This window comes from Nematolebias whitei, chromosome 16 (assembly GCF_014905685.2).
Source record: "Nematolebias whitei isolate Nwh7 chromosome 16, NemWhi1, whole genome shotgun sequence".
In the NCBI taxonomy this organism is placed as follows: Eukaryota; Metazoa; Chordata; class Actinopteri; order Cyprinodontiformes; family Rivulidae; genus Nematolebias; species Nematolebias whitei.
This window is the reverse complement of record NC_056513.1, coordinates 26,946,586-26,958,768: the sequence shown is the minus strand read 5'-3', so window position 1 is coordinate 26,958,768 and position 12,183 is coordinate 26,946,586. Positions and strand designations below refer to the sequence as shown.

The following is a 12,183-nucleotide window of genomic DNA, read 5'->3' as shown; positions in this document are numbered from 1 at the left end:
CTTATAGAAGTGTGTGTGTGTGTGTGTGTGTGTGGGGGGGGGGGGGGGTGTCAATTGGTAACCTTTGTTAAATGCTCTGATTCTTGTGTTTTTCAGAGGAAGATGAATGTGCCAAACCAGACAACGGTGGATGTGAGCAGAGGTGTGTGAACACTCTGGGCAGCTTCAAGTGTACCTGCGACCCGGGTTACGAACTGGCCCCTGACAAGAAGAGCTGTGAAGGTAACTGAGTAAATCTATAAATAAAGTTTGTGTTTGCATCCTTATTCATAGTGCTTTGTGTTTTTGCAGTCTAACTCAAACGAACAACAACATAAAAATGCCCTAACCGCCTCGATCAACAAGAAAAAATATAAAAGGCGCAAACCTGCATGTCTTCTTGTTCTCATGCCGCACATCCCATCAAAGAACTTTCATCTTACTAAACAGACTAACAACATGTATGACCTGTGCACTAAAACATAGAAGCCAATGGCTTCTGAGGCTGCGAGAGAGGAAGCTGCTGGTGAAATAAACTGATCTGAGGGTTCTCTGAAGAGTGGCTGCACTGAAATCAGAAGATTGAGTTGGCGATGACAAATATTATTTTGCTTGACAGTCAGAAAGTCCTGTCTTGTTTTTGTCAAGTGTTATTGGTCATTGAAAACAACTTCTAAATGTATATGAAAGTTTGTGTGAAAAGATTGTTGTGGAAGAAGAGATGAGGTGTTTGGATTATCTCTTGTAGCTGAAGGCAAAAAGCTACATGTTTATCTGTTTCTGTCTGTGTGTGTGTGTGTTTGTCTGCAGTGCAAAATATCACCTAAACCAATGAACGGATTTTAATGAAACTCAGGACATAATCCATCCATCCATTTTCTTTACCCGTTTATTCCATTTTGGGTCATGGGGTTCGCCGGTGCCCGTGTCCAGCAATCACTGTGCGATGCTGAACATAATTACTTAATGCAAATCTACAGCTCATTTGGAGTGAACCCAATACAAGATGGCTGCTAAAGCTACGTAACCTTAAACACAAAAATAGCTGTAATTCAGTTAGTTAGGTGGGTTGGCAGCTGAGAGTCATCCCAAAATGCATACAGTACTCTCTCATTTATTGTGGGGGTTCCGTTCTCAGCACCCCCCCACCACCACCACCATCACCCCCACCACCACCAATCCCCGCAATAAGTGAAAAACCTACTCCTTAGGAGTGACAAGGATGGATAAAATTAGGAATGAGATCATCAGAGGTACAGACCAGGTTGAACAACTGGGAGATAAAGTTAGAGAGGACAGAATGAGATGGTTTGGACATGTCCAGAGGAGGGACAGTGGGTATATTGGTAGAAGGATGTTAGAAATGCAGCTGCCAGGAAAAAGACAAAGAGAAGATATATGGATGCAGTTAGAAAGGACATGGGTAGTTGGAGTGAGGACAGAGGATGCAGAGGACAGAGTGAGGTGGAGGAGGATGACTCGCTGTGGAGACCCATGAAGAGGGAAAAACCGAAAGAAGAAGAAGATATATATTAAAGCTTTATAAACCCTTCCCACACTCTTGCAATATTCTAAACAATGTTTTTAATCTCTAAACACTCTAAAAGAGCACAGCCTGTCATGATCTCCGCTCTCTACCACCTGCCAGCGCTCTCGGCCACACCCACTTCTCTGCAGAGGAGAAGTGAGTGTGGCAGAGAGCGCTGGAAGGTGACAGAGAGCGGAGATCATGACAGGCTGCAGGAGGGAGGTTCTCCCTGCACCTGTTGGCTGCACACAGGTGCAGCAGGTGCTAAATCCTTTAAAACAATTTATTTTAAATAAACAATCCATGCCACTCGTGTGGCTCATCCATCAATCAGTCAGTTGTGTGTCATGTCTAATCTTACTTTGAAAAACTGCAAAAGTCAAATCGTGAAGCAGCGAGGGACTACTATACTCTGAATGCTATGTATTATGCTAGATGTTTGTCTAAGACTTTGGCATTTACTGTTGGCTTGAACCGTTTGTCTGTTAAAGTATACTGTGAACCAACAGAGGTAATGTTATAAAACCTTTTAGAAAATAATGACTTGAAATACATATCTACAAATGATTAACGTCTACACTAAACCCAATTCAAGAGGGCCACCACAGGCAACCGGTCTTAGAAACACAGGAACGACTACAACTTAGTCAGATTAACAGATACTGAGTGAAAGTGTGATGTGGTAATAGCTGAGAGTCATTCACAACACATACCCTGAGCATTAACTCTTCTTATCAGATCTCACAGTATTGTATGAGATGTATGGGATGTGCACAAAGAAGTAGAACAAGTTTGACTAAAACAGCTATAACTCTGTATTAGTTTAGCACAAGTTTAATTTAGTATGACTTAAAAAGTGGCAGGTGTTTTTGTATTTCTTCACATAATGCTAGGTCTTCATTTTGTTCAATGTAACAAACATGATCTCCTTGTACAGTCTTTGATTTTCTTGCATGTGTGTGTTGCAGCGGCTTGTGGCGGTCTCCTGTCCAAGTTAAATGGAACTATAAGCACCCCTGGCTGGCCCAAAGAATACCCCCCCAACAAGAACTGTGTGTGGCAGGTGGTGGCTCCAAATCAGTACCGCATCTCCATGCAGTTCGAGGCTTTTGAGCTGGAGGGCAATGAGGTGAGAGTGTGCTTGCTACCCTCTGACGAGTGGTGCATTACTTACTCTATTTGTATGTTTAGGTTTGTAAATACGACTACGTTGAGGTGCGAAGCGGCCTCTCATCCGACTCTAAGTTGCACGGGAAATACTGCGGCTCTGAAGTCCCTGAGGTCATCACCTCTCAGTACAACAACATGAGGATCGAGTTCAAGTCAGACAACACAGTTTCCAAGAAAGGCTTCAAAGCTCACTTCTTCTCAGGTAAGACCCAAATGTGTATGCACTCATCAAATTGGTGCATTTAGGTGTCTTTTAACTTACCGTAAGTGAGAGTGACTGGAACACCCAGAGTGTGCAGACAAGCATGGGAGAAGTGAATTATGGTGCAGGAGTTGCTTTTGGTTTTGATGCTTAACACCACTGGAATCCATTGAAGTTGCCAGAACTCAAAGCTGATGTCTCAGCACATTTACCTCCTACAAACTTTGTCATTCTTAAAGTTGGGAGAGATTTCAGTGTTTGTGTCTAGAGTATCACTCTTATTATATAACACACAAAAAAGAGAGATTGTAACTCTTCAAATAGGTTAGTTGTGCTTAGATAGTTTCAGAATCTTTGTATATTTTATACAGGAATGTGCTTTTTTGTAGATTTTGACAAAACAGTTTTGACAACACAGTTTAGTCCCCTGAATCCTTAATTGACAAAGTTTTTCAGTTTCATCAATGGTTGCATCTTTGTTTCTCTATTTTTGTAGTACATTTTTGAAAAAAATGTTTTTAAAAAACAGTTTCAAAGAGACAAGGTTGTATTTATTTCCAGACAGCTAAGATTGGTTATCAAAAAAATATATACTTATTGAGCTTTATTTTAAAACCCATCCATTATCTTTTACCCTCTTTTTCCATTTTGGGTCACGGGGGTCGCCGGTCACTGTGCGAGGGGCGGGGTACACCCTGAACGGGTCGCAAGTCCACCACAGAGACACATAGAGACAAATGAGACAAACAACCATTCACTCTCTCACTCACACCTAGGGACAATTTAGAGTTACCAATCAGCCTAACATGCATGTTTTTGGTTTGTGGGAGGAAACTGGAGTACCTGGAGAAAACCCACGCATGCACGGAGAGAACATGCAAACTCTACTCAGAAAGACCCCTGGACCAGTATTTGAACCAGGGACCTGTTCGCTGAGAGGCAGCAGCTCTACCAGTTGCGCCACCGTGCTGCCCTTAGTTTAAAATATACAAAAAAAAGCAAACTAAGGCCCGATTGCCAGACGTGGCTCTTGGACCCTCTCAATCTGGTCCATGACACATTTAACCAAAAATAAAACAATTTGAAAGAAATGATAGGAAACCAGAATTTTAGTTATAGCTCTTGAGTAAAATCATAACTAGGTCTGTACATTCTTCACAACAATTTATAACAGAGGTGATTGTCTTATTTATTTGTTTGTTTGTTTGTTTGTTTGTTTGTTTGTTTGGACCAAAACAGGCCTAAATCTTTCTTTACCAGGCTTTCAAAGTCAAATGTTATTCTGACAAATACAAAAAATGTTTATTTAAAAAGCACTTCTAAATGTTGCATAGAGTGGAAGAGTTGATCTTTAAAGCAACTATCAAAAGTTTTAGTTCACAGATAACACTTTTAATATGCTTAGAGATACTTTTTTTTATTTTTTATTTTGTGACCTAAACATAACACAGTTATGCTAAACTTGTCATCACTGGGGAACAAAAAAAAAATCATTGGAAGCCTCTTTCAAAATAAAACATTCTGTAATCTGAAACTATGCAAAAAATGTTAGTTGCATGTCCCACAAAAGAGAACAAGACTTTTTACATCTAGTTTTGCAGATGATGTGATGTTATTCATGATAGATGCAGATAAAATGCAGTTACCAGCCAATCCGGTTTTAGAATAATCCCTCCTACTAGTTGCGTGGAAGCCGTATCGTGTCCATGACTCCACTTCTGCTGTGTTGCTGTGGCTCTTGCATGGTTTAGAAATTGGAGATCAATTCACATGTGTGTACAGCTTTTCCTACATGTATGTGGCCTGTCATGTTGCCTCCTGGGCCTCCAACTTGTCTGCGGCCTCCTGCACCCACCCCCACACTCTGACCTCTCTCCCTCCGACAGACTGGCACTGTATCTGCAGAGTACATTTGTTTTTGAGTCATGCAAGGACCGTGAGCATATTTTAAAATTATTGTTTCACTATAAGTTCACATGATAATGATTTGATGTTACCATGAAATCATTCTGTAATTCTCTCTTATTTGAATTAATGTTTTTAAATAAGCTGCAACTAAAACCTTCCTCAGTTTTCTTAAAGTTGCATTGGGGAATAACAGTGTCCACTAATACAAAACACTGTTCAGTTAGATTTCTAATAAATATACAACAGTTTTTTTTTACTTATTTGAGGATATTCAACAAACAGTTATGTTTACCTCCGCTTGGATTTCCTCCTCTCTGTCATCTATTAACGAAGAAATCAGTGACAAAATGTCAGATGTATGGGAAGAACATGTGTTTACTTACGTGAATGTTTGCATGCATTTGACATGGAGATAAGAACACAGGATTAGTTGCTATCTTTTTAAGTTCTATGTCATATAGGCTTCGCCCTTTAAGGCTGTCGCTGATGGGTTTATCCCGTTATGCAGAGCATAAGCACTGAAAAAATTTAGTCCACGCCCACCTGCTGTGTGGGCCCCACCCGGTCCGTATAAATTACGTTAAGAGAGGGAAATCGGCTCCCATTTTTTCTTCAGCGAGCTAATATAGCACTGTCAGAAGAACAAAGAGGATAAATTGTGTAAATGACCAACCTTTGTGAAGGATGCTTGGCCCGGCAGTCGACCTCCGGTCGTCCGGTGAGTTCTCCTCCCCGAGGAGAAGATGACGAGCAGTCTTATTCCAAGGTAAGCGTCGGGGAACATTTCCCAGTGACAGGTCACTACACGCTGGACGCCATCTTGTATTTTTTCCTCTTATCGCCGACCCTCGGGGCGAACCGGATGGTTCCTCCGGGGCAAGGCGTGCTCAGCTGCAGCCCCCGCTGCTCATTCCCTCCTGGGGAGCGTAGTGTAGGTGGAGGGGGGCTGAGTGAATGCTCACCCCATCCCACCTCGTTTCGCATCGGCGATCACACCGCTCCCGGCCGACAGCGCCCTCTCGGTTGCCCGGCGGAACCCAGGAGGAGGCTGACATGAAGGGACCCCTTTTTTCTACGTCCCTCGCCTTTTCCCGCCAGTTCGGATGATCGGCGGGAAGGTTGTTTTTCACTGGGCTCCACTGTGGCTCACCGTCTTGATCCATACGGCCTCGCGTTCCAACAGGACGTTCGACGGGCGAGGCCACAGACGGTTCTTTCCTGGTAGATTGGAGGAGTCGGTCCCCAGTCCGCTCCCATCACCAGAGTTGAGGGATTCACCGAGCGGGGCTATTCCTCGGTAACCCCCCTGGAGCCAAGCCTCGCGGAAGCTTTCGGAGCGAAGCTGCCCAGGTCGGAGCAGCGTCCCGTCCCTCCGGAGGAACACGAACCAGACGGCGACCATGCTCTCCAATCGAGCCCACCGATGTGTTTTTCAGGCAGCCGCAGTTAGCAACAACGTGCGCTGCTAGCATATAGCATGTCCGAGGGACTGAAGGCCGCAGACCTGCCTTGGAGACAAAGAACTCCCTCTGTAAGGCAGCTGACGCCAGCTCAACATATGTGCCTCTCCTACGGTTTGCCTGTCGAGGATTGCAGCGTGGATGACGATGACCCAACGATCCACCTGGCTTCGTTACTCCCCTCGCTGCCGGAGAAACTGCACAAGACCTGATGAAGCCCATCGCGGACGCGCTGTTCAGAGCAGCTTCAAACCATGCTGGCGAATTGAAACAGTCGGAGGAGGTGCCAGAGGCTGTGCGCCACCTCATCAAGCCGCACAGCTCTTCCCGACCCGCTGGAGGGACCGTCGCGAGCAAGCTTCGACTTTTCCACGGCCGCGGCTCTCGCTGAGTTCCACCACCAGCCCCGCCCGTCAGAATCCAGCCCTCTTCACTCCGGCAACCTGCAGCTCAGCGTTTCCCCAGAGTTCGCCTGCAAGACAGCGCTCTGGGCAAACAATCGCAGAGCTCACGAGAGAGAAGTTTCTCAAAATGACGGTCTCCGGAGGGTGTGTGTAAAAGTGACACGAAAGTTGAAATAAATCATCATTAATGATCAAAGTGTCTGTTTTTTAGCCAGTCTGTAAGCTCGGATGAGCTCACAACGGCCGCACACATTAAGAGCCGGTGTCCTTAATAAGGTTTTTTAAACTCACCGGCGCTCCAAGACATTACTAGTCGCTTACAAGGCACGATGGTAAGTGAAAATAACTCGTTATCATCTAGAATTGCACGATCCTCACTCAAGCGGTGTCAACTCGCACTCGTGGGATGGAACAGCCTCCACATGAGCCGGTGTCCTTAAATAAGGTTTTTAAACTCACCGCCGCTCTAGACATGACGAGTCGATCACAAGGATGAACAGCCTCCATCCAACGGCGCTGCGTTGATGCTGGCGCACACACACAGCTGCCGGCGCTAACCAGCTCACATCGGTATAAATGTGGTCCGCAGGCTGGTTTGGGTGGAGGTCCTTCTCTCTCACAAGAAGCGACACCCGTCTCAACGAATCAAACGCGGGCAGCCGTCACCCACCGCGTCTCAGCGTTCGGCAGTTCACCGCAGCTTAACGTGAAGCAGCTGAAAGAACCCGGTAATGAGTCCCGCCTCCCTCCAGCGCGCGCCCCTCCAGCGAGAGCGGCGCGCGTCCCTCCAGAGAAAAACGTGTGCTCCCGCGGGGCTAGCAGCCTTCACTCCAACAGCACGGCGTTAATGAAGTCACGCCCTCCGCCTTTTCAACGTTCGCACAGCGACGTCAAACGCGCAGCCCCACCGCGTCATCAGCTGTCACACGCTTCGCCTCAGCACAAGCCTCGCCTTGGATCACACAGAAAATATTCCTGCGACGCATGACGGCGGTTGAGGGGCGGACTGCTGACAGCCGTACAAAACATGACACATCACTTAACGCACGTTCACCCTACGAACGTTACGTAGAGTGGCTAAAACATGCTCGCCGTTTTTCAGATGGATGGACAAGGTTTTATGCAAATGGTACAAGTTACAGTTTGCAACCCGAACCCCTCCATTCAGAGGAGTTATAAAAACGGTCCCGTCATCATCAGACTAAATCTCATCCCTAAATGCAGAAGTCCAAGTGTTTCTGATAAAAGTAATCTACAGAGTCCCCCAACGGAGAGAAAACACAGGGTTTTTACTCACGGACCGGAGGGGTGAGACCGTTTTTTGGATCTGTTGTACAACATCCAGAGAATGCATACCGATCATCCTAAAACACAGAGACGAGAGTTTTTTGTTTTACCTGGATGATCTGCTGCTCCTGTCACTTCAGACAGGAGGCGCTGATGCAGGATCAGGTGTTGACATCACACCTGTTAAATCTGGGCTTCGCCATAAATTGGAAGGAAGCTCGATTTTCCCGGCCCAGACATTTGTTTTTCTGGGAGTGGAATTAAATTCAACCACCATGAAAGCTCGTTTATCACAAACTAGATTCGACACTTTTTTAAAGTCAACTCAGCCACGTAAGACCTGGCAAGTGATAACAGCTGTCTCCGTCATGAAGCTGTTGGGAATGATGTCACTCACACAGTGGTTCCGCTGGTTTGTTTCACATGAGACGCCTCCAGAGGTGGTTTTGCACGTCTGCATGTGGATCCAGTAAAACAACGACGGATGATCATTGTCCCTTCCTCTGTGAGAGCAGACCTCCGACTCTGGGGAAACACCTTGTTTTCTGTCAGAAGGAGTCCCCCTCAGCAGACCCACGTCACGGGTCAGTCTTCACGGACGCGTCGCTGTCAGGCTGGGGGGGGGGGACATGCCTATCTCAAGCAGTAGGGGCGCTGTGGCCCCACTACACATCAGCCCACATCAATGTTTTGGAGTGTCGCACAGCACTGAATGTGATTCAACACTTTGCTCCCGTGCTACAGAATCAACACGTGTTGATTCACACAGACAACATGATGACTGCTGCGTACATAACCATCAAAGGGTGTGCGTTCAGCCCAGATGTTACACATTGCGCGAAAGCTACTGTGTTGGGCTCATCAAAACCTGCTCTCTATTAGAGCGGTTTACATATCCGGTGTTCTGAACAGAGGGGCAGATGTGACGTCCAGGGGCGGCCCACGTCACGTGGACCAGACCCTCCATCCAGATCTGATGTTTTTCAGACGTAGCAGAAGTTGGCAAAGCAGCTGTGGACCTGTTTGCGACGCGAGAGAACGCTCAGTGTCAACTATGGTTTTCCCTGAGCCCGCGAGACGATCCATCGCTGGGGGGGGACGCATTTGCTCACAGCCCATGGCCCAAAACGCTTTTGTACGCGTTTTTTCCCCCACCTCCTCTGTTTTTACGGTTCCTGAACCGAGTTCAGGAGGAGGGATTGACAGCTCTCCTGGTGGCTCCCGGCGTGTGAACGCACTATGGTTCCCAGGCCTGCACCGTCTGTTGTCGGGTCGCCGTGGAACTGCCGTGGAGGGAGGATGCTCTCCTTCAGGCAGGAGGAGCGACCAAGAGTTACCCAGAAATAGGTCAGCACCTGTGGGTCTGACCGCTGAGTGGTCCCACTTAGAGAGGATGGGTCTCCCTCAGGAGATAGTGTGCACAATTCAAGATTCACGTGCTGCATCTACCACAGTTCTGTACACATCAAAGGGGACGGCTTTTCAGCGCTGGTGCACAGAGAAGGTTTAGAGGCCATCTCATGCCTTTTAGGCGGCGTGTTGTTTTCTACAACAGCTGATGGATAGGAAGTTGGCATTCAGTATGCTTTAACGTACGTTGCAGTCATCTCTTCCTGCCACGAAGGTTTCGGAGACAGAACAGCTTTTAATCACCCGCTGATGAAGCGTTTTTCTAAAAGATGTTCAGAGACGCAGGCCTGCTTCACGTCCACTTGCTCCACAGTGGGATTTAACGCTGGTCCTGCGAGCCCTGATCAAAGCTCCAATTGAGCCTCTGGATCAGGTTTTCACTTAAAATTCTTGTCTCTTTAAGCAGCCCTGCTGCTGGCTTTAACACCCGCTAAGAGGGTAAGTAATTATCTGCCCTCTCTGTTGCTTCGTCATGCCTTAGAATTTAGGCTGACGGGCAGCTCAGCTGATTTAAGACCAACCCAGCTTTTATGCCTAAAACATCACGAGCTCTTTTAAATCAAGAGTGATATTGTTGGAGGGGTTTCTTCCCCCCCCACAGATCAGAAGAGGAAGCATCTTTTCATCTTCTCTGCCCGGTGCGGGCGTTGACGTGTTACATAACGCGCACAGCTGCAATGCGTTTCAAACTCAACAATTGTTTGTGCATTATAGAGATGCTTCTGCAGGTCGCCGTTATCCATCCAGCGCTTGTCACACTGGCTGTGTGAGTTTTTTTTCTGAAGCCTACAGAGCATCAGATTTAGAGCCTCCTGTCAACCTCTAAGCACACTCGACCAGGGGTATCGCATCTTGGACTGCTCTGCATAATGGTATGTCAATGCAGGACATTTGCACTGCGGCTGCATGGTCAACACCCTGCTCATTTATTCGCTTTTACCTACGTGATGTAACGGCTCGTTCCATGACACATTCTGTCCTTAGTGCTCTAACAGAATGAATATTGTTGTTCTCATGGAACTCTGTTTAAGCTCACTTCTGTCTGCATGCATTACAGTGTGAGATGTTGTTATCAGTCACAAGTTGTGTCTGTGATTTTGGTTCTATTGTCACTAATCAGTTCATGATTATTGTTACCAATCAGTTCATTTGATCAATAATCAATTCATGGACATTAATCTGTTTATACTGTTCAGCCATGAACCAGTTGGTTCATGCCCCCCCCCCCCTCTTTTCAACTTCTTCCCGTTGAAAGTTTTCCGGGGTATTCATGCTTTGTCAGAACGCATAGCTACACAACATGCGTCTGTGCATGGCACATAATTACGCGATGCGTAGTTATGCACACGGGGAGCTGAGTGACAAGACGTTTTTTGGGCAAGCTTCCGCTTCTTACTGTGTTCGAATGGACCCAGTGAGGCGAGGACCACATCCGCTTCGCCCTTAACCCATCAGCGACAGCCTTAAAGGGCGAAGCCTATATGACATAGAACGTTGGTTACGTACTGTAACCCCAGATTCTATGAATATAGGCGTAGCCCTTTAAGCGTCGGGCCTCACTGGCTCCTAAATGGCTGAAGAAAAAAGCTATTTTGGGAGCCGATTTCCCGCTCTTAACGTAATTTATACGGACCGGGTGGGGCCCACACAGCAGGTGGGCGTGGACTAAATTTTTTCAGTGCTTATGCTCTGCATAACGGGATAAACCCATCAGCGACAGCCTTAAAGGGCTACGCCTATATTCATAGAATCTGGGGTTACAGTACGTAACCAACGATTTTATCTGTTTTGTTTGAATTTGGGATGCAACCACAATTTTGACCAAAAATATCTCTTGCGTGTTGTGACAAGAATCCGTTTCTTGGACGCATTTCACGATAAGTTTATTCCACAGTAAATATCCACATTTTAAAACTTTTGTCTGGCAATAAATAATCATGAAACTATAACACTTGAAACAGGCTGATTTCTAAATCAAATTTTTTTTTTTCATTCAGTCCCTAATGGTTGGAGCAGTGGGTGGGCGACACAGGATCAGCCCTCAATTGGTTCAGATCTTACCTCACTCACAGATCCTTTTGTGTCTCCATCAAGGATTTTAGTTCCGCAGAGGCAGAGCTTAAATGGGGGGTTCCGCAGGGGTCCATACTGGGTCCCCTCCTATTCTTTTTATACCTGCTGCCGCTTGGTGATATTTTCTGGAAACACAACATGCCCTTCCACTTCTATGCCGATGACTGTCAAATTTACTTCCCCCTAAGACACAATGGTACATGCTCTATTCAACCGCTGCTCAACTGCCTGGCTGACATCAGGGACTGGATGGCTTTAAACTTCTTAAGTTTCAATGAAAAGGAGTCTGAAGTCATGTTGTTCCCTCCCCATGACACGATCACAAACCACTGCATCGACCTTTCCACTCTAACCCTGTCAGAAAAACAAAGAGTCACTAATCTGGGCGTGATAATGGACCCTTCCCTGAAACTTAACAATCATGTACACATGATTGTTAAATCATGTTTCTTCCAACTGAGGTGGCTGTCTAAACTGAAGCCCATATTGTCCAAAAATAACCTGGAGACAGTAATACATGCATTCATTACATCTAGGCTTGATTACTGCAATTCGCTCCTGTTTGGTATCAGTCAGACCTCCATTGCACGTCTACAACTGGTCCAGAATGCAGCAGCCAGATTTTTAACCAGTACAGGCAAAAGAGAGCACATTACTCCAGTTTTGGCCTCACTGCACTGGTTACCGGTTCACTTTCGAATCCAGTTCAAAATACTCATGTATGTCTACAAATCACTGAACGGTGTCTCCCCCCCCCCGCAT

General features: G+C 46.3%; 1 protein-coding gene across 1 annotated transcript in view; it reads left to right on the top strand.

The window, feature by feature from the left end:
- tll1 (tolloid-like 1) overlaps positions 1-12,183 on the top strand; it is a 102,196-nt gene that overhangs the window by 62,464 nt on the left and 27,549 nt on the right. Inside the window, exons 14-16 of the mRNA XM_037689838.1 lie at positions 97-222; positions 2,476-2,636; positions 2,699-2,879. Of these exons, the coding sequence (XP_037545766.1) occupies positions 97-222; positions 2,476-2,636; positions 2,699-2,879 (468 nt within the window). The remainder of the gene's footprint in view (positions 1-96; positions 223-2,475; positions 2,637-2,698; positions 2,880-12,183) is intronic.